This window comes from Dictyostelium purpureum (genome assembly GCF_000190715.1).
Source record: "Dictyostelium purpureum unplaced genomic scaffold DICPUscaffold_102, whole genome shotgun sequence".
Taxonomy (NCBI): Eukaryota; Evosea; class Eumycetozoa; order Dictyosteliales; family Dictyosteliaceae; genus Dictyostelium; species Dictyostelium purpureum.
The window spans coordinates 15,267-38,187 of NW_003519439.1; the positions used below are offsets into that span (position 1 = coordinate 15,267).

Genomic DNA, 22,921 nt, shown 5'->3' on the forward strand with positions numbered 1-22,921 from the left:
TAATTTGCTAAGATTGTTTATTTCAAATAATTTTTAGCCTTTTTTTTTTTTTTTTTTCTATTTTTTAAAAATAATTTTTTTTTTGTATAATAGTATATTTATTGTATTTTATTTTACATATATTAATTAATTTATTTATCTTATAATCAATTTGTTTATATTTATTCATTATTAATTAATTTTATATTTTAAAAAAATTTTATAATTTTAAAAAAAAAAACAATAACAAAAAAAATGAGTAGGTATAAATTAAAAATACACTTAATAAATAGTCAAATTTAATATTAACTTTTTTATTTAAAGATGATAACATAAATAATAATTTAGGAAATGAAATTATTAGATTATGCAAAGCAAGAATAGATGTGAAAAGAGAGGTTATTTATAGATTAAAAACAAGTTTTCAAAGTAGTTTTTTAAATCAATCAAAATTCTTTTTAGAGGAGGCATGGAATTTTATTAACCAACTAGATGACCCAGAAATCTATATAACCAGCGTAGATAATATTAGCTGTGACTATCATGATAAGTTTACAAGAGATAATGAATGCTTTAGACAATTAAAAGAGGTTGTTGATACTTTAGCAAGCCATCAAAAAACATTGCAACAAATTAGATTCTTAAAAACCCAGCAACAACAGCAACAACAACAAAATAATACTTTAAAGCCAATGACCTTACAGTCATTACAATCAATTCAAACCTCATTGGGAAATCAACAACAAACTTCAACCTCTGCATTACAGTCACATTTACAACAAAATAATGATTCTGACCAAAATGAAAAATGGATAAAAGACTTATTATTCTCAGTTATTCAACTAAAGCAATACTATTCCGAGTTTATAGATCAAATTATTAAATATTTAGATTGTGGCAAAATCGGAGATTTAAATGATATAATGGAGGGTAATAAGGCAACAATCAGTAGTGAATCTTTCCCACGTCCATTTTATAGAATAAATAGATCAACTGCACTCAAGATACTAAATTTAAACGAACACTTAGAGCCATTAAATAATGATAAATCCTTTTCACCATTTATTTTTGATAATAATTCTCCAATAAACTCACCATTTTTACACAGTTCCATAAGTAATAATAATAATAATAATAATAACGGATCTCCATCATCTAATTCATCACCATTTTTAACATCTACTTCCCCATCAATTAATCTTTCTCAGTGCTCTACACCTGGCTCTCCACACATACAATCATCCTCAATGTTTTGGAAACAAACTAAATCAATTTATTTCAATAAAACAAATTTGGCAGATTTCGGTAAAGATATAACAGTTAATAAATTATATCAACTTTTAAATATTCCATTTGCTCCAACCTCTTTGTTGGTAGTTTACATTGATAATTCTTTTATTGATGACCACTTTACAAAACCACAGTTATTTTATACACAGGCTTTCTGGGGTGTTGATGGCAGAAAATTCGAATATGACCCATCTCTTTCAACTCCATCTAAAATTCAACTAAATACTTCAAATAGTAGCAATAGTATTGTTCCAACAGATATTAGTATTATTTCCTTTGCTGAACAAGTATTTGGAACTCTTTTAATTTGTCCTAAAGAAAATCATTTCCAAATGGTCCAATTGGATGATGCAAATCAAACCAACCATTCCAGTGGTAGTATTAGTCCCCATGTAAACCTTCAAAACAAAAATATAAATAATATACATTCAATTAGCTCATCCCCACCTACCTTAACAACATCGTTACCACCTCTTCCCCCATCTATTAGCTCATCTCCCCCACCTTTATTACCAACCTCAACACTATCATTGCTAACACCACACCCACTTATAGCACCAATTTCAATTTGTTCATCATTACAATCATCCAACTATATACCAAAATCTTATACTCTAATTTCAATTAAAAATGATCAATTAAATTTTGAAGATGATGATGAAATTATATTTAATAATAATAATAGCCCTGATGAAAGTGAAAATAACTTATTCTCGAAATTAAATATTTTAAAACTACCACAAATGGATAAAACAGTACCATCGAGATTTCAAAAATATATTTGCAACATAAACTCACAATTTCTTATTGTTCAATGGTTAACCAAATTAGAAGAGTTTAATAATAATTTTTCGAATCTTTTAAAAACTATAAAATTTATTAATCAAGATTCTCAACCATTTCTTTCATCATCATTAAAAAGATCCCAACAAAGACAACAAAGCAAACAAGATGAACAGAAAATCAATGAAGAGGAGTCTTCTTTATCATCATCAGCATCATCAACATCAGCATTATCAATCAATTCATCAGTTTCATCCTCTCCATCATCCTCTCCAACCAAAACCTCAGCTAAAATTATTTGTATTGAGGAGTTATTTTTAAAATTCAACCTACCAATTAAACTAAATAGAAAAACCATTGAAACTGTTCAAAAAAGATTTGAAACCATACAGAATCAACTAAAGAAAAATAGCAATAGTACATTCTCTGATTTATTTTTAAAAGTCTATCCATTACAATTTGTCTGTTTTAAAGATTTAACTAATAATGAAACTATATCAAAAAAATCAAATTTTGTACCAATTATAACAATAACCTCATTCGAAGACAATAATAAAATAATAAAATTAAATAATAATTTATCCTCAAGCCCAGGAAAAATCAAATCAAGTAAAAATAAAACTTTAGGAGTTACAATAAACAATAGCAATAATCAATCAAACACAAATGATAAACATGCAAAAATTTCACACGGAAAATCTTCAAGCTTTTCATTTAAACCCCAAAATCCACAACCCAGTGAAAACTCGACTGGTGGTAGTATTTGCAAATCCCATTCATCATCATTTTCAGCCAATATTTTAGCAAAATCAAGAACCAATTCATCTTTAAATCTTTATGATTATGTATCTCCTCAAAAATTATTATTAAAATTTGATATAGATAGATTTAAATTAGCAGAATCAGTTTTTCAAGAGATATTGGTACATTTCCATTTAGACTCTAAAAAAGTTCCATTAAATGTTATTTATAATAAAATTACATTGTTGCAACAAATTAGAGCTACCCATTTTTCACAGCCCAGATCCATAATTGAATTATATCGTCTTATTTCAAAGCATTTAAAAAACCAAAATCAAATCAATATTTTCAACACTAAATTCAAACCAATATTTAAACAAATTGCCCAAGATAACCCAAACCTTCAACTTAACTGGATCTTAATAATCGAAGAGTGGTTTTCTGATGAATGGGAAAATCCAAAGCAACTATTCCCAAGACAAACAAGAGAAATTAAAGGTTCATTCTTTGGAAAAAGACTTTTACCACAAAATATTCATGACCATTTATTCTCTGCAGATGGTAAATTTATTAGAAGAAATAAATATGGTAGAAAAGATGTATCATGGTATCCAGAAACAGATCCCATTTGGTACTTTAAAAAATATCCAGAAATTCCAGGTTATGAATTTGCCTCAGCAGAATTCATGAGAGGTTTAGGTGTTAAAAATATGCCATTTTCAGAATTGGTTTTATTCTATGACCCAATATTAAAGAAATCATATCCAGTTTTATTATCTTTAGCTGTAAATGGAAAATTGGTTTCAGATATTTGGGGTAATAAATCGTCGGGTGGTCCATCAGAAATCAATGAATCAATTTTAGATCAACACCACAATGGTATTTTAATAATTTCATCAATGCTATTAACTGTAGAAGATCAAAAAGGTAAAAATTATTACTTTATGCTACGTTTTAAACTAAGCCTATAAACATATACTTACTAATTACATATTTTATTTAACAACAACATTAGATGATAATTTATTATTAACCGAAAATGGAAGATATTTGGTACCTATTGATAATGATCATTGCTTTGTTCCACCTTATGTTGTAGATAATGAAAAAAGTTCAATAATCAAATCATTTAAAGGAAATGAACAAAAGAAGAAGCTACAAATGAAATCATTACTATTCAATTTAAATATGATGAAAGATAAAATCCCAGATTCAGTTAAACAACAATTTTTAAATTTAAACTGTTTTGAATTTTTAAAGGATTGGTTAGAAAAATTAACTTATATTCACGATAGATATTCAACACTCTTACCAGAAGAAGAATTACAATCACTTTACCAAAATAATGCATGCATTGTCAGAGTATTCTTTACAACAAATATGATTCAACAAATTTTTAATAATCTTTTAACTATCCAGTATTGTTTCAAATATTCAATAACAAACACATTTATGGATCTATTCCCAAAAATAGTTGATCCTTTTGTAGCAAAGAAATACCAATCCATTTTTGATAATCCAAATTTAAAAACTTTAGAAGAAAGATTTAAAGCAACCCTCGCTTTTGCAAACCAAAATAAAAACTCAAGTAATATTAATAATCATATTCAAAATAACCTCAGTTTAATAAACATAGTTAAGGTTTTAAATATCCCAAATCAAGATTTATATGGGGAATCAGTTAGAATTAAAAATCAACCATCAATTGCATTAAATCACTTAAAAGAAATTTACAAATTAAAGCAGGATGTAAAAAATATGAATGAAAAAATTCTGTTAAGATCAAACTCATCAAATATAGGAAGTGTTCCGGATGCAAACCGTGTTTCTAATAGTTTTGAAATGCTAAACACCATCAACTGTAATGAACTAACCAAAAAGCAATACTCGGAATTTGAAAAGAAATTTAGATTTGATTTTTCAAGTATTGAAAGCTGTTCAATCCACAACTCTCTATTTACAGATTCATTCATAAAGAAATTAAGTTTCTCTCACATTCAATTTTTAGATTTAACAAATTCGGAAAAATTAACTCGTTTATCTTTAGGTTACTTATTAAAAATCACACCAGAGTTACTATATTTAAATATTAGTGGATGGAAAACTATCAAACGTATAACTTTCTTTACAAACACCAATTTTGAAATGGGATTAATTGATATAAACCAACTTATAACATTAGAAGATGAAAGCCAGATACCACCAAATAAAATTCAAAGACTAGTAATTAATGATTGTGCAAATTTAGAGTTAATAGATTTATTTTATTCAATGCCCTCACTTAGAATTTTAGATGCCAATAGAAACCCAAAGATAGAAAAAATTCGTATCAACTATAATGTTAAACTAAACACAGATATTTCAGATCCAGATTTCCAAATAATTAAAAAGAAACAACTCAATTATATTGTTTTAGGTGATAAAAATGTTGGAAAGGTAAGATAGAATTATAATATAATTATTTTATATTTTTTAATTTATATTAACTTTTGTTTTTTTATTTAGACCTCATTAATAAAAATCATTAAAAATAAAACCAATCTTAAAAACTCACACCCAAATTTCTTTGAAGCAAATTTAGATTCCCCATTACCACAAGAAGTATTAAAAGCAATTGAAAATAAACTAAGCTTCAATTGTTTTTGTGATTTTGGAATAATTTTAGTTTATGATTGCAACATTGAATCATCAATTATATCATGCAGAAATTGGTATAACAACTTTAAAAAGGTCTATGACCCAAATAACTACATTAAAGTTTTATTGGTTGGTAATAAAAATGACCTTCCTTCAAATATTACAGAAGAAGATATAAATGTAAGATATTTTATTTTTTAAATATTTATTTTAAATTAAATGTATTAATTTTTTTTTTTAGAAATTTGCTAAAGAATTTAGTTTAATATCATTAAAAAAGAACTCCTCAAGGCTATCAAACTCTCATGATGAATTTAGTGATATTTGTTCTTATTTAACTGAAAAGTGTTGCTCAGATTGCAAAAATATCAAATAAAATATAAATATAAAAAAAGAGTATTTTATATAAAATAAAATAAACACAAAAAATAAAATAAAGAATGGATATAAACTAAGCCATATTTTATTTTAAAATTGTTTAAAATGTTTTTTTTTTATTTAATTTATTTTATATGCTTTTGAAAGGAATAAATATATTTTTTCTAAAAAACAATAAAGAAATTATAAAAAAAATTTTATTTTTTTTTTATTTTTTTTTTTTTTAAAATTTTTCTTTTTTTTTTTTTTTTATAAATAAACTATGATAAATAAAATACCTCCAATATTATCCAATGTAATCAATGGTGGTTTATTAATAACATCACCTCTATGGTTTGTAGGGTGTTTGTTTACGGCAATCACATTGGAAGATATTCATGGTGTTCCCCCATTATATATTTCCAACTTGATATCATTATCATCCACTCCATTTGTATTATTATTTTCATTAGGCTATCAAAGAAGAATAGGGTTTAATAAAAAAGTAGCTTTAATGCCATTGATACCAATAACCACATTTTTTACAGGAATGAAGCTTTATGAGTAAGAAATAAAAAAGATAATATCTATATAAAAAATTTAATATAATACACATTTTAATAAAATTTTTTCATAGGAATAAACAGATAAAAGATAAATTTAATAAATTTCAGTAAAACAGGATTATTATCCACCAAAAAAAAAAAGAAAAAAAAAAGAAAAAGAAAAATTTAAATAAATGTATATTAAAAAATAATTTTCTATATAAAAAAATAAAAATAAAAATATTATGATTAAATAAAACAAATGTTGGAGATATTAACTCCAAATGGAACAAAGATCAAAAAACCAAAACAGATTTTTTCATGCACTTACTTTGTTAATTCTATTCAGTATTTTTGGTATGATTGGATGAGTGCAGTTTGGAGTACTACCTTTGCCTCTTCAAATGTAGGTGTCATTGATAACTCAATCAATGGGGTGAAGGATCAAGTATTGATAAAAAAATTTCATTTATGACTTGATTGGTGAAAGTATTCAAAAACACAATATTTAAGTACCTAATACTTATTTCTTTTGGTATTGAAAGAATAAAATGATCAAAATGATTTTAAATCTGTAGATGAAACCACTTTTGCTAATATTATCTTTTTCCCAGCAAACTGATCAATAAAAAAAAGTTTGGTTTTTTTTATTTTTTTAAAAAATTTTGTTAATACACATTTAAGATAATACTAAAGCGGTTTTGTTTACAAGTGGTGGAATGCATTAATTCTTCTATTTTAAATTGGTGTTGATTCTTATTTGTCCCATTTTTTTTTACTAATTATTTAAATAAATAATTTTAGTTTTTTTTTTTTTATAAAACAACAATTATCCTTACTTTTATACAATAGTTTAAAAAAAAAAAAAATTAAAAAAAAAATAAAATAAAATTAATATATATAAGATTCAGCTTTTATCAATTATTTAAAATAAATCCCCAAAATAATAATGACAATAATTTACCTATAAATAATTGTAAAATATTTAATAAAGATTTTATAAAAAATCTTTTTTTCTGAAATAAAAAAGAAAAAAAACACAAAAAAAAAACTATATATTAAATTTTTTTTTTTTTATTTAAATTTATTAATTTGATAGATAATATTTTTCTTTTTTTTTTTTTTTTATTAAAAATAAAATTTTATAACAAAACAATGGTAGAAACACATGAAACTTTATTAAGAGTTACAAATTTTATATATGGCGGTGCATTATTAACATCACCTTTTTGGGGAACCGGTAAGTGTACTTTTGATTAAAACACACCCAAAATCATTACTAATATAGTTTCAAATAACTATAGGTGTATTATTAGCAACAGTAATGATGAATGATAGCTCAAGGTTTAAAACCCGTTTTCAAATGGGTTGTTTGTTATCTTTAGTAGCAGAACCAATTTCATTAATCTATACATTATCATATCAAAACTCATATGGTTTTAATAAAAGTGTATCATTCTTACCATTACTTCCTTTAGCATCATATGTTGGCTGTTTCTTTTTATTCTGGTAAATTTTTATTTAATTTCACAAAAACAAATATTTTTTTAGATTTACTAATGTTTTAAAACAAAATTATTTTAGGAACGATAAAATAGATAAAGATGATAAATAAAAATAACAAAGAAATAAAATAAATGTACATAAAAACTTTTTTAGAATTAATTAAAAAAAAAAATTAACAAATAAGAATCATCATTAAAGATATTCTTATTTTTATATTTATATATTTATTGTATCTATATATCACTATTTTGGGTGTCATTATTATTATCATTATTATTACTATTATCATTATTATTATCATTATTATTATTATCATTTTCATTATTATTTTCATTATTATCTACAATATCAATATTTTCATTATTACTACCATTACTATTATTATCACTATTATCAATATTATAATACCCAATATTATTATTATTATTATTATTATTATTATTATAATTTACTAATGTTGCATTAGAATGACCAAAGCTATTATTTAAACTATTATTATTACTATTATTATTACTATTATTATTACTATTATTATTACTATTATTATTATAATTGTTATATGAAGAATATGAATAAGATAAATTTGATTGTTTAAAACTTTGAGTTAACTTGTTTACAGCATCATGAGTTGAAGAAAAGAAAGAACTTGTGCCAATTAAATCGACGAAACCAGCTCTAATGAAATTTTTCTTTTGTGAATCTCTTAATTTAACAAAACAAATTTTGATGTTACGTTTTAAGTATTGCTCTACCATTTCATAAAAGATTTGGGTTGAAGAGGCATCGATGATTGGAATATTACGCATATCAAATACAATACCCAACAATGGTGATCTCTGATCTTGTGGTAAAGCTTCTGATGGATGTGCTAATGCATTGCCCATATTTTCAATACGGAAAAGAATTTCTTTAACTTGGCCTATATTAGCGAAATAGAGTGATTCTTCGAAACGAATAATTAAAACACCTTCGACTTGTTTAGCATCTGGGAAAATAATAATATCTTTATATTTGTTTGGTTGGTCTGGTAATCTTCCTAACACTGTAAAATGAGGAGCTGAACTTTGTCTAATGACCAAAAGAATGGAGGCACCAATGCTAACCATTAAACCAATTTCGACACTAAATACAAATGTGCAGATAAAAGTAGCAGAGAACAACAATAAATCGATCCATGCTCTAAGTTTCCAAAGGAATAAAATATCGTGAATCTCTATAAGGCCCAAAGCAGCAACAAAGATAATGGAGCTCATTACTACTCTTGGTAAAAATTGGAATACTGGCATTAAGAAAAGTAGAGCAAATAACACAACAACAAATGTAAAGAAACCTGCTAATGGAGTTTTTGCACCTGCCTTATCATTTACTGCTGAACGTGTCATTGAGGCATAAATTGGATATGCTAAGAAAAATGATCCAAAAATATTTGATGCTCCAATTGCAACTAACTCTCTGTTGGTTGAAACTTGATAATTATGTTTGGTTGCAAAATTCTTTGAAACTGCCATTGACTCTACAAAACCGACGATACTAATGAACAAAGCTGGACTAAACAATTGACTAACTAATTCCCAACGATTTAATTTTGGCCATGTTGGTACTGGGAAACTTGTATCAACTTTAGATAAACAGACAATACCTTTATCACATAATTTTAATCCTGCACTAACTGAAATACCAATAACAACAACTACTAAAATTGATGGTATAAAAAATAAAATATGATGATGAATTCTAGTTCTAATTTCTGGGCAGAATCTTTTTTTAATTTGCTAAAAAAAAATTAAAAAAGAGAATGAAATTAATATTATATTTAAAAAAAAAGAATTAAATATTATTATTATTATTATTATTATTATTATTATTATTATTATTATTATTATTATTATTATTATTATTATTATTATTAATATTATTATTATTAATATTATTATTTTATATTTAATTTAAATACTTACTGCTAAAATTAATAATAAAACAATTGAAGAAATACTCATTATTGCAGATAGTGAATTAACTTCTGACCAATGTTTGAAAATAATTGGCAATTTACGCCAACCACTTTCAGAAACTGATGCTAAACCAAGTAATGTATCCAATTGTTCAATTAAAATAGTAAAAGCAACTGCATTGATGAAACCTCTAATGAGTGGTCTTGAAAGTACCTCTGAAAGGAAACCAAAACGAAGTAAACCTAAAACCAATGACACTATACCTACTAAAAATGCAATAATATTTGCGCAAACAATAAGCTCTGCCTCTGTCAATGGAACATCAGAGGCATCACTAATAGAAGCAAGTGTAGTACCGACAATGAGAGAAACCAAAGCCTCTGGACCAACACTAAGTTGTCTGGATGTACCAAAGATAGCATATATTAACAATGGCATTAAACCGGTATATAAACCATAAACTGGTGGTAGACCGACAAGTATAGCATAAGCTAATGATTGTGGCACTAACATAATTGATGTTGTAACACCTGCAGTAACATCACCAATTAAATTAGCAGTATTATATTTGGGTAACCATGACATAATTGGTATATAATATGGTGTTCTCTTTTTAATGATTTTTAATTTTTGTTTAATAAAAGCATATTTATCATCACTATTATAATTGTTGAAGCTAAATGAAGATGATCTTGAATCTGAATTTTGATAATATTGTTGTTGAGGAACATGAGATGATGATGATGAGGAAGATTGTGAAAAATCTTTATTATTATTATTGTTATTATAATTATTATTATTATTATTATTATTATTATTATTATTATTATTATTATTATTATTATTATTATTATTATTGGTATAATTATTGCTATTAATATCTTTTTTTACATAGTCTGTTCCACTACTATTTATAACTGTATTTTTTTTCTGTAACTTATCAAAAAAACTACTAAATGTTTGTGGTGTTTCTTCAAACAATGGTCCCTGTTGTTTAATAGTTGATATGTTATCTACTGATTGACTTAATGGTGGGCTATCAATTACATATTCTTCATGTGTTTGTCTGTTACGTAAAATTGATGAACTAACTCCTAATGGTTGTGATGGTATATTTGTTGGGATTGGTTCTGAAACTGGCTCTTGTTGACGATTTATTAATGGTGATGACTCATTAGATTCATCACCTGTTTGCCAAAATTTCCAATTTACCATTTAACAACAAAAAACAATTATTATATATTTATTATTATAAATTATTATTTTTTAAAAAAAAAAAATTTATATTATTTTACAAAAAAAAAAATTATTATAAGAGATTAACGAGGTTATTTTTTCGGATAAAAAAAATAAAAATTAAAAATTTTATTAAATTGGTGTATGAAAAAATAAAAAAGTAAGAAAAAGAAAAAGAAAAATTATACAATAAAAATATTACAGAAATATTATTATTAGACAGATGTGACAAGGTGTGTATGATAGTGCGTGTAGTGAATAATGATCACGAAAAATGAATTTTTTTTTTTATTTTTTTTTTATATTAAAAAAAAAAAAAAAAAAATTTAATAAAAAAATAAATAAAAAAAAAAATTAAATTTAATTTTTGTTTGTGTTGCGTTTCCTTCTTTGTACCTTATTATTAAAATAATATTAAACAAAAAAAAAAACAAAAAAAATAGTATTATTTTTATTTATAAATTTGCAATATTAATGTTTTCAAAAGTGTCATGATAAGTTAATTTTATCCACTGGTCATCCTTAAATTTCATATAAAAATACGACTTATAAAAACCGATTCGAAATGTCTGGTAAAAAATATTTAAAAAAAATTAATATCTTTTTTTCTTTATTTTTTTTTTTTTAAATTAAATTAATTATTTACTATACACAGAATTGTGCGAAAAAACAAACCAAAAAAAATAAACCAGAATGATGATAAATAATAAAAAATAGATAAATAAACCAGATAATATTTTTAAACTGGAATTGTAAATACGCACTATAATTTTTCTTTTAAAAGGTTATATTGTTTAATTTAATATTTATTAAGAAAAAAAACATTAAAATTATAAATAATAATATAATAATTAAATAATTTGGATGTGTTAAAAAAAAATTGGGGTGTGGGAATATATACATAATAATATTTTTTTAAATAAATAGTAAAAATGAAGTGGATAGGTGTTGGTATCTCATTATAAATTTTTTTTTTTTTTGCAATTATAATATTTATTTTATTATTATTATTTCTTTAAAAAATATTTATAATGAGTACCATTAAATCAATTAAAGCAAGAGAAATTTTAGATTCTAGAGGAAATCCAACATTAGAGGTAGAGTTATTTACAAACAAAGGACAAACCTTTATTGCAAAGGTACCAAGTGGTGCTTCAACAGGTATTAATGAGGCATTCGAACTAAGAGATGGTGATAAAAGTCGTTATTTGGGTAAAGGTGTTTTAAATGCTGTAAGAAATGTTGAGGATATTATTTCAAAGGCACTATTTGGTAAAGATGTTTTAAATCAAGTCGAAATCGACAATACCATGATAAAATTGGATGGAACTAAAAATAAATCGAAATTGGGTGCAAATGCAATAGTTGGGGTTTCCATGGCTGTTGCTAGAGCTGCTGCTTGTGAAAAAGGAGTTCCACTTTATAGGTATGTATCAATAAATTATATATTGTTCTATTTATTTTATATCAATATATAATTTTATAAATTTGATTAGATACATTTCAGAGTTGGCTGGTACAAACATTCGTTTACCAGTACCATGTTTTAATGTTATTAATGGTGGCAAGCATGCAGGTAATCCATTACCAATTCAAGAGTTTATGTTGGTTCCATTAGGTGCACCAAGTTTTGCAGAAGCTCTAAGATATGGCTCAGAGATTTACCATGTATTAAAAGAGGTAATTTCAAAACGTTATGGTTTAGACGCAACAAATGTCGGTGATGAGGGTGGTTTTGCTCCTCCAATATTGGATATTAAAGATGCTTTTGATATTTTAGTAAATGCAATTGACTTGGCTGGATATACCGGTAAAGTAAAGATTGGTTTTGACTCTGCCGCATCGGAATTTTTGGATCAAAAGACAAATAACTATGACTTGGATTTCAAAAAGAAAGCAGCCGGTACCGGTAAATCATCATTAGTAACGCCTGATGCTTTAGCAGATATGTATAGTAAATTTATTGAACAATACCCAATTGTTTTTATTGAGGATCCATTTGGTGAAGAGGATTGGAGTAGCTTTAAAAAGTTTACTTCAGTTTCAAGAGTTCCAATTATAGGTGATGATTTGTTGTGCACCAACCCAGAGAGAATTAAAAGAGCAATTAAAGAAAAAACATGCAACTCATTATTATTAAAGATCAATCAAATTGGTACTCTCTCTGAAACAATAGAAGCTGCAAATTTAGCAAAAGGTGCAGGATGGGGATGCTTGGTTTCCCATAGATCAGGTGAAACTGATGATTCATTCATTGCCGATTTGGTTGTTGGCTTAGGTACTGGTCAAATCAAAAGTGGTGCTCCATGCAGATTTGAAAGACTTGCAAAGTATAATCGATTAATGAAAATTGAAGAAACAGAAATTTTATCAAATGGAAATAAAATAAAATTTGCTGGTAAAGAATTTAGTCATTTTTAGAAAACTATAAAAAAACTATAAATAAAAAAAAAAGAATTATAATTATTTGTATCTATTTTTGGACAGTATGGAGAAATAAATGGTTTTTAATAAAGCCTATTATTTGATAAAAAAGATTATTTACAAATTTTATTTATATTATTAAAATAAAAAAAGGATTTTAAATTAAAACAACTATTGAAAAAACATAATATTATTAACTATTTCTATATTATTATTATTATTATTTTTAATTATTTTATTTCAGCTATTATTATTATTTGGTTTAATATCTAAAAACCACTAGTAGTATAGCTGCAATATGATGGACCTGATGGTGATAATAAAAATACATGACCCATTTCTCTTGAAAACATTGAACCAATATTTGAAAGTTCTGAACCACTAAAGAATTTCTTTTTCTTTTTATCCTCACTTTGTTTATTAGCTTCTGGCGATTCAGTAGCATTTGTTTGTTCCATATTTGAATTAGAATGAAGGTCTTGTTGAGAATGGAATAGCTTCTTTCTAAATGTTGACATTTTCATTGATATTGTATTATATTTTCTATCATTTGAACTATTATTAATATTATTATTTACATTTGATGATGAACCTTCTCCATCATTATCATTTTCAGTACCTCTGGCAAGTGAAGCAATATCACCAGTTGTTTGTGATTTATTGACTACAGTAGAAAAACCATCACTAACTTTCTTTGATTTCTTTCTTGTAAGAGTGTTATAAATTTTTCTAGAAAGTGTCATTGATTTTTGACTTTTTGGTACATCCTTATAACTAAAATTGTTTGAATCGTTGAAAAAATTTGATGCTAAAATTTCTTCTATAGTTTCTTCATTTTGTTGTGTAGATGCGCTAGTTACAGCAATATCTACAATAGGGGTTTTTTCAAACAAACTAAGTAGCTCTGACTCTGCTTTGGTTTGGAATCTTTCTCTTGTAACTCTAACTGGTGCGACTGCTGGAGATTTGTTATCATCTAAAGAGCTTTCTACTTCTACTTTAATATCACCATTTTCATCATTTTCAATTTTTTGTTCTTTATTATTTGATGATCCCTCTTCATCTTCATTTTCTTTTTCTTGTTCGTTTTCATCAGAAACTTGCTCTACAAAAATTTGTGGTGGTGGTGGTAAAATATCCTCTTCTACTTTCATGGTGGATAACAAATCTTCATTTACATTGTCAACAATTAAAGGTTTTTCTTGGTCATGATTTATTTCTACTGGTGGAGGTGGTAAAATTTCCTTTTCCTCTTGCTTACCATTAGGTTCGATAACAGGTGAGTCTCCAACTGGTAAATCGCCACTTCTTGCAATATTTATTGAATCTTTATTTTCTATTGAAGTAATTTGAATTTCAGGTACTTGTGTAGACTCTTGATTGTTTGAAAATTCTGCACCGTTCTTTATTGAATCACTTGATTCTTTAATATCGTTTAGTTTATTATTATTACTATAATCATTATTAATATTTTCTAATTGATTGGTATTATGATGTTTTGAACCGTTATTACCCATTTTTAATTTTATTTACAATACTATTATTTGATTTAATTTTTTAAATATTATTTATTGTTTATTAATATTTTTTATTTTATTTATGATATAAATATATATATGGTTATAATATTAAATAAAAACAAAAAAATAAAAAAGAAATACGAAGTTTATTATGAGTTTAAAAAAAATTTAAAATTAAATAAAATAAAAAAAAAAAAAAAAAAATTAATAGATATAATAATCAAATAATATTAATTGAAAAAAATACAATTTTTAAACTACACAAAAAAAAAAGAAATTATTACAATTGTAGTCAATTAATAAAATATTATTATTATTAAAAAAAAAGCTCACACAAACACACAATACAATAACAATTTTAATTTAAAAATATATAATTGTTATTTACCCTTCCTTTTTTAATATACATATCCCAATCAAATGGGGTGGTGTGTACATTAACTTTCAATAGAAAATATATATATGTATAAAACTTACACATAAACTAGATGATAATTTTTGAAGAAAAAAAAAATAAAACCAACCCACACCACCCATACACTCTCTCTAAAAAAATTTACAATGTATTTTATTTATTTTGACTAGGTGGGGGTTATATAAAAAAAAAATAAAAAAAAAATGGGGGGAGGTTAAAATAATAGTGTTTTAATATTATGATTTTTTTGTGTTTATATATTTATTAGAACATTTCTATGATTAAATCAAAGAAATAAAAATCGATTAAATGGATTAATATAGTAATTTTTGAATTGTACATTACGTAATATAACTATATATAATGTTATTATCACAAACTTTAACATCACCTATTAGCATTATGGTGATGATGTTGTGGTTATAGAGAATAGGTGTTTATATAAATGAAAAAAAAAAAAATCATGATGTTTGATGATTAAGTACACGCCTAAAAAAAATATTAAAAAAATATAAAAAAATTAAGTTAAAAAAAAAAAAAAAAAAAGATTAGATTATTTTATAATATCAGATCAAAAATAAACCCCTATATAAAATAAAAAAAATAGTTGTTAAAAAATTAAGAAAAAAATATTTTATTTTAAATAGTGAATTTCTATAGTTTCAATCTATAGATAAGATTATTCGGTAACCTTTCGATTTCGGATGACACTAAATCAATCTATATACTTTATTCAAAAACCTTAATAAATTTAGATAATGAACTATCTAATTAAATCAAACACATTATTTTATTATATTTATATTTTTAATAAACTGTTGTTCATATATGAACTTAATCTAAAGTTTTAAATTATAATAATAATAATAACAATAATAATAATAATAATAATAATAATAGTAATAATAGTAATCATTTTTTTTTTTTATTTTATTGATTAAAGATTATATTTTATTTTTTAATTTAAAATTAAATTATTATCTTAATTTGAAAATATAAAATAATAAATTTTACATTCCTGGTTTTGAGGTTTTTGAAAAAGCTTCAGAAACAAAGGTTTCAAATGCCATTGGTTCGTGTCCAGTAATTTGATGAACACTCTTTGATACACGATTTGCCTTATCATCACGAACTGCGAGGTAGAGATCTGATAAATATTGAGTTGAGCCTTCTGGAAGTCCGCCCTTAAGACAATTTTTATGGAATTCATCTGGTCTTGCATCAGTAAATTTGATTGGTCTACCTAGTTGTTTTGATAATACATCACACAATTGAGTAAAATTGATTGGAGCTGGCCCGGTAATCTCGAGAATTTGACCATTAAACTTATCTTCAAGTAACATGTTGGCAGCACATTCACCAATATCTCTGGTTGAAATCCATGATACAGCATGTTGGCCGACTGGTGCAACTAAATTACCATCTTTGATGCCATCTTTCATAAAACCTTCACTTAAATTTTCCATAAAGAATGGTGGACGAAGGATACAATAAATCTATATATAATAAAAAAATTAGTATAGTTTTAAATTTAAAAATAAAAAATAATTTAACTAATTACCATTCCTGAATTTTTAAGCATTGATTCAATTTTAATTAATGGGAATCTTTCAGCATTAATTACGGATAAGAAACAGATTTTTCTTACCATTCTTTCTTTACACTTATCAATAAATCTACCTAAATTGTTTAAAAAAAAAAAGATTAATATTTTTTAAATTTTTATATAAAACAAAAAAAAAACTTACCACAATTGTTTTCTGGGTGTGGATCTAATGGTAATGCCATTAAGAAAACACGATCTACACCTTCAAGAGCAGCATCCCAAGTTTTTGGATCGCTAAACTCGAATTTTTGGAATTTGGTATTTTTACCAAAACCAAGAGATTTGAATTTCTTTTCATCTCTTGAGGCAACTTTGATACATGTATTTGGGGATTTCTTTTCTAAAAACTTTACTACATTTCTACCAGTATTACCAGTACCGCCAATAACTAAAATTGAATTGCATGGTTGTGACATTTTTTTTTTAATATAAAATATCTATTATTATTTGTAAATAAATGGAAGAATTATAATTGAATAAAAAAAATAAAAAAATACCTATTTATATTATTTTAATAAAAAAAATAAATAAAAAAATAAATAAAAAATAAATAAAAAATAAAATTAAAAAATAAATAAAAAAAGTAAAATTGTAACTTCAACACACAAAACACCAGTATCTATATTAAATTACTATTTTAAATAATAGAAATTTGAAAAAAATGTAGGGGTGCTTTTATATACATTTTATATGGGTGTGTTAATTGGTAGTAGAATGGGGTTTTTTACTTTTTTTATTATTTTTTTGGGTGGTAACAATGAAATTCCCAACTCCATTATTCCTATTATACAATAAAAAACACAATACCATACAAAAAACACTCTTGTTAAAAAAATCATTAAATTTGGTAATTAGCTATAATCTATTATTTTTATTAATTTTAATTTTTATTATTACCACACAAAATTATTATTGTCTATTTAAAGGTGTTTTGAAATAAATAATGATACCAAAACAATTTTTAAAAGAATTTTTGAGCTAAAATGATTATCTTTCCAACTTTCTGCATCAATAATGCCAACAACGTTATTATTTAATAATATTGGTATACAGATTTCACTCTTTACCTTATCTGAACAATTATAATATACACCTTCATAAGTTGATAGACTCTATAAAAAAATTAATAATATTAATAAAATAATAATAATAAAAACAATAACCCTTTTTAATACACACTTGAATAACCTTTGATTTACCATTAATACCAACCCATGAGTTGTTACTAATTGTTTGGAAATAATCTGTTAATGGGAAAATTGCTCTACTAAATTCTCCATAATAGGCTAATTTTAAAAGACTTGATAGTAAAAATTTATAAATTAAAAAAAAAAAAAAGGAAAAAAAAAAAATTTAATAAAATACATTCAATAAATTAAAAATAAATTAAAATATCAATAATTACCCATCTTCTTTATTATTTTCTGAATTTTTATAATTAATTTTTTTATAAATACCTAACCAATCAACATTTGAAATTGATTGAAGTTTTTCAATAACTTGATTTAATCTCCATAATTGTAAATCAGACTCGGTTGTTCTTTCACCTAAAATTGAAGTTAAATCAAATGGTTCAAACTCTGTTTTTAAACTGCATGAACCACCCTCTCCCAATTTTGGTACTGTGAAATTATAATATTTGTTAAACTGGTCATCGTCGACAGTTGATGGTGGTAATGATTTGAAGATTTCTTCTAACCATGAAATATCTTCTTTTTCTATTTCTTTAATGTCCTCTTCACTGATTGGTAATTGTTTATCCAACTCTGTAACTTTAATATATTCTCTTAAATCCATTATTTATAGTTAATGATTATTTATTTTTTTTATTTATTTAATACAATGAAAAATTAATTTAAAAAAAAATAAAAATTTTTTAAAAAATCAATTTAAAAAAAATAAAAAAATAAATAAAATTATAAAAAAATAAATTTTAATTTTTTTTTTTGGTATTAAAATCTATTTTGGGCAAAAGAATAAATGAATCATTAAGAATCTAATTAAATTCTTTATTCTATGATATAAATAATAGAAAAAATTTATAAAAACAAATCAAAAGAATAAGGAAAACCATTAGATTATAAAATATTATATTAAACACCCAACATTAAATAACAGTATAACTTTTTTTTTTCCATTTTTAATTTTGGATGCTTTAAATAATCTTGGTGGAATTTGGGTCAAAAAAACTTCCCTGGATCATTAGTCCACATCAATTGCTAACCCCCAATTTTATCAACCCATATTTTAGGTTAAAAAAAATTGGAATTAATTATAAAACCATTATTTTATTTCTTATGTATTTTCATTGTAATTTAATATTTCTTTAATTTGTTAAAAGATTGTGGCATTTTCTTAAAAACAAAAAAAAAAAATAAAAAAAGATTTTACAAAAATAAATTGAAAAAGTTTTAAATGTTACAAATTATATATAATTTATTTATATGAATTAAGAATATAGTGTATCAGGGTATAATTTAACAGTTGTTATCAATTAAGTAATCAGCTAATTTTTCGACGGCGTTGGCAGCAGCACCTGGTTGTAATTTATCATCATAGACACCGATTAAGACACAGGTACCAGTTTTAACACAAACGACACCACCGCTACCTTTTTTACCGTATAATGAACGTGAGTCAGTCTTGAGGGTCATGTATTTGTTACCGTTGACAGAGACACCAGCACCTGGGTCTTGTTTTGAGAATAAACCAGCAAGAGTTTTACCTTCAGTACCTTTAAGACCAAAACCAGCAGATTTAGCCCATTCATTACCATCTAAACCAATGATGGCGGCTTGGGCGAAACCAGCACCGATTAAATTTGAATCTATAGTATTATAAAAAATAATTTAATTTGAAATTAATATTTAAATAATAATAATTAAATATTTTTAATATTGTCATTGTTATTATTATTATTACATACCAACATATGTTTGCCAGCTCATTGTGTATTATTTATATATATTTATTTAAAAAAGTTTTTATTAAAGTAATGAGTTGAAAAAATTTTTTGTATCCTATTTATGTGATAAAATTAATTATTGAAAAAAAAAAAAATTAAAAAAAAAATTAAAAATAATTGAAAAAAAAAAAAAAACAATTATTATAAAAAAACCCACAAAAAAAAAATTTAAAAAAAAAAAATGGGTTTGAGATCATCACTATTTTTATTAAAATAATATAATTTTAATTTTTTTTTTTTTTCTATTTTTTTTTTCTTCAATCAATAATATTTTATTTTTAACAACAATAAGTAGCCCACCAAAATCCAAAATTATGGCTTTTTTATTAAAATTTTTTTTTTTTTTTTTTACAATTTATTATCAGTTTCAAAATTAAAAAAAAAAAAAAAACAGATAAAATAAAAAAACTATATATAAATATTTATATATTTATTTATTTAATTTATTTAATTTATTTGATTTATTTGATTTATTTGATTTTTATGATTAATATTGTGGATTAAAAATAATAATAATTTTTGATGGGGTCATAAAAACTGAATTCAGTTTATTTTAAATTAAAAAATACACACACACACACACAAATTGATTTTGGTGTGTTTGGTGGTTTCATACAAATACAATGATATAGCTATTTATTTAGTGAAATAAATACACATGAAATTTTTTTTTTTTTTTTTTATTTTATTTTTTAGATCAAATTTTGATAGATATTTATACAAATATATTGAAATTCTTTTCATTGCTCAACCAATTTTCAAACTTCAAAATAACAAATAAAGATTTACAAATAAAATAATAAGTATAATTCAGGGAAATTAATTATTATAAATTTAGATGAAATTTTAAAAACTAATTTTAGACTAAATTTTGATAATAATAACAACAAAATCAATATCCAATAGTAACAAATATCAGAAAAATCTGAAAGGTTTAATTTTAAGAGAAATGGGTTCTGTTATAATAAAGTGCACCATAGCAAATATTTACAATAAAGTTATCAAAAATCACTCAAATCTCGATCATCACCTCTAACCCAGTTTTTTTATTTTTTTATTTTTTTAAAAAAAAAAAAAAAAAAAAAAAAAACATTAATTAAAATAATTATAATAAAAAAAAAAATTTTTAAAAAAAAAGAATCTTTAAAAAATTTTATTTACAAAACTATTATTATTATAATTATTTATTATTTTTATAATTATACATATAATTTTTTAACATTTATAACTGAATATCAAAATTATTTGAAACATTAATCTTACCACTTAAAGTTATAATTGAACAATGAGGGGTTGTTAATTTTGGATCACTACCATCAACATAGTTTTTCCAAGAGTCTGAAGAGGATTCTCTGATTAAATCATCTTTTGTAGCTTTTATCCAGATATCCTTATTGAGAAGATTTGAGCTTTGGTTATCGCTGATACAATAGAAAACTTGAGTAGTTGGGCTCTTTAAAAGATCTTCAATATCTACTTCAATTTTAACTTCAAATTCTTTAGAGTAAACACCTAAATCTATACCTGGTGGAACTGGACTATAAAAACATTGAATAGCTAAAACTCCACCAACACAATTATCTGATGATAAACCCCTTGATGATGTGGATCTCCAAAGTAAATAGCTGTAGACATCTAAATCGGTAGGATCTAAATTTTTACAATACTTTGAGGCGGCCAAACGAAAAGAGAAATAGATTTTTCTCCATGGGTGGTTAAATCTTGATTCTTTTGGTGAGTTCATAAACTCTTCAAATAACAATTTTGCAGATTTGATACAACCTTGAACTTTTATATAATCAGCAACTTCGATGCTGCAATAATAATAAACTGATTTTAATTTACTTTTGTCTTCAGTTTTGATAACCGAAAGGGAAGCCAATGGCATTGGAGAGTATGCATAAGGCTTGTTTTTGATATATTCTAAAAATCTTTTGGCCATGAATGAAAAGAGGGAAAGTCTACTATCTGCAGATATAATAACTCTATCACTTGCACTTGCCAATTGACCAATGGTGTGAATATCCAATTTCCTCAAGTTCTTTTCATCATTTAAAGTTGTACCATTCAAAACCATAATTGATGAGGAGTGGTTAACTTGGCAAATTGAAAAATTTGGGTTTATATAGCTTCGTGGTTCAGTTGAGCACTGTGATGCTTTGATTACATCTCTCGAAATTTCTTGAAAAATTTTAATAGCTTCTGTATCTGCACATTCAATAGTATATGATAATACTTGAATTGAATCATCCTCCATTATTGCTAAGGATCCCAAAGTTAAAATACCTTGTGATGTTAAAAATTTAGTAACAACTTCAGAATCATCTAAAATTGCTATAAATAAATAAAAAATAAATAAAAATTAATTTAATATATAAATTTTTGAACTAGTTGGAAAAAAATACTTACTTGAAACCGATGAGTTAAAGCTATTTTCATGTTGTTTGACAGTCGAAAACTCGCTATTATATTTACTACTTTTATTATTATTATTATTATCATTACTAATGTTATTATTATTGTTGTTAATATTAATGGAGATACTATTATTTTTATAATTATCACTATAAAAATTTTTATTATTATTATTATTATAATTGTAAATATTATAGTTATTATTTTTACTATTACTATTATTATTGGGTTTATTATTTATTGTTTCTTTTAAAACTATGTCATTTCCATCATCATCAGAATTATTATAGTCATCATAATAATCTTCATTATCATCATTATCTTCATAATCATTATATTCATCTTCATCATTGTCGTACTCTACTCCATATTGGTCATCTTCATTTTTTAGTTGCTCTTTTTCTTCTTCCTTTTTTTTCTTTGGTAAATCTTCTTTTATTTGATCTGGTTTTAATTCCACATTATAATCTTTAAAAATTTTGATAATTTCACTTGTTAATTCATCTGTTGGTTCATCATCCTCTCCAACAATAAAGTTCTTGTTCATTTT

General features: G+C 24.2%; 9 protein-coding genes across 9 annotated transcripts; 4 read left to right on the forward strand and 5 right to left on the reverse strand.

The window, feature by feature from the left end:
• Positions 1–234: 234 nt before the first annotated feature.
• On the forward strand, positions 235–5,909 carry DICPUDRAFT_97732 (uncharacterized protein; the record flags this gene model as incomplete). The annotated part of the gene is made up of 5 exons (XM_003287460.1): positions 235–238; positions 304–3,720; positions 3,809–5,229; positions 5,299–5,610; positions 5,672–5,909. 5 exons carry the CDS (start codon positions 235–237, stop codon positions 5,804–5,806), a joined length of 5,289 nt encoding a protein of 1,762 aa, XP_003287508.1. The 3' UTR covers positions 5,807–5,909.
• Positions 5,910–6,070: 161 nt separating this feature from the next.
• Positions 6,071–6,355, forward strand: DICPUDRAFT_151626 (uncharacterized protein; the record flags this gene model as incomplete). Its single annotated transcript, XM_003287461.1, has 1 exon — positions 6,071–6,355. One exon carries the CDS (start codon positions 6,071–6,073, stop codon positions 6,353–6,355), a length of 285 nt encoding a protein of 94 aa, XP_003287509.1.
• A 1,132-nt stretch (positions 6,356–7,487) lies between these two features.
• Positions 7,488–7,947, forward strand: DICPUDRAFT_78364 (uncharacterized protein; the record flags this gene model as incomplete). The annotated part of the gene is made up of 3 exons (XM_003287462.1): positions 7,488–7,572; positions 7,637–7,841; positions 7,917–7,947. The coding sequence occupies 3 exons, from the start codon at positions 7,488–7,490 to the stop codon at positions 7,945–7,947; spliced, it is 321 nt and encodes a 106-aa protein (XP_003287510.1).
• A 124-nt stretch (positions 7,948–8,071) lies between these two features.
• On the reverse strand, positions 8,072–11,005 carry DICPUDRAFT_151629 (uncharacterized protein; the record flags this gene model as incomplete). The annotated part of the gene is made up of 2 exons (XM_003287476.1): positions 8,072–9,610; positions 9,797–11,005. 2 exons carry the CDS (start codon positions 11,003–11,005, stop codon positions 8,072–8,074), a joined length of 2,748 nt encoding a protein of 915 aa, XP_003287524.1.
• Positions 11,006–12,057: 1,052 nt separating this feature from the next.
• Positions 12,058–13,503, forward strand: DICPUDRAFT_54877 (uncharacterized protein; the record flags this gene model as incomplete). The annotated part of the gene is made up of 2 exons (XM_003287463.1): positions 12,058–12,452; positions 12,523–13,503. The coding sequence occupies 2 exons, from the start codon at positions 12,058–12,060 to the stop codon at positions 13,445–13,447; spliced, it is 1,320 nt and encodes a 439-aa protein (XP_003287511.1). The 3' UTR covers positions 13,448–13,503.
• An 811-nt stretch (positions 13,504–14,314) lies between these two features.
• DICPUDRAFT_91926 (uncharacterized protein) lies at positions 14,315–15,102 on the reverse strand (the record flags this gene model as incomplete). The annotated part of the gene is made up of 1 exon (XM_003287477.1): positions 14,315–15,102. A coding segment is annotated over exon 1 (651 nt), but the record flags the coding sequence as incomplete, so codon positions are not given.
• A 1,184-nt stretch (positions 15,103–16,286) lies between these two features.
• Positions 16,287–17,450, reverse strand: DICPUDRAFT_91927 (uncharacterized protein). Its single transcript, XM_003287478.1, has 3 exons — positions 17,134–17,450; positions 16,947–17,065; positions 16,287–16,881 (listed from the first exon to the last, which is right to left on the reverse strand). The coding sequence occupies exons 1-3, from the start codon at positions 17,405–17,407 to the stop codon at positions 16,396–16,398; spliced, it is 879 nt and encodes a 292-aa protein (XP_003287526.1). The 5' UTR covers positions 17,408–17,450; the 3' UTR covers positions 16,287–16,395.
• A 461-nt stretch (positions 17,451–17,911) lies between these two features.
• On the reverse strand, positions 17,912–18,788 carry DICPUDRAFT_151633 (uncharacterized protein; the record flags this gene model as incomplete). Its single annotated transcript, XM_003287479.1, has 3 exons — positions 17,912–18,103; positions 18,171–18,291; positions 18,397–18,788. The coding sequence occupies 3 exons, from the start codon at positions 18,786–18,788 to the stop codon at positions 17,912–17,914; spliced, it is 705 nt and encodes a 234-aa protein (XP_003287527.1).
• Positions 18,789–19,468: 680 nt separating this feature from the next.
• DICPUDRAFT_151634 (uncharacterized protein) lies at positions 19,469–22,918 on the reverse strand (the record flags this gene model as incomplete). Its single annotated transcript, XM_003287480.1, has 3 exons — positions 19,469–19,818; positions 21,220–22,290; positions 22,366–22,918. 3 exons carry the CDS (start codon positions 22,916–22,918, stop codon positions 19,469–19,471), a joined length of 1,974 nt encoding a protein of 657 aa, XP_003287528.1.
• Positions 22,919–22,921: the final 3 nt, after the last annotated feature.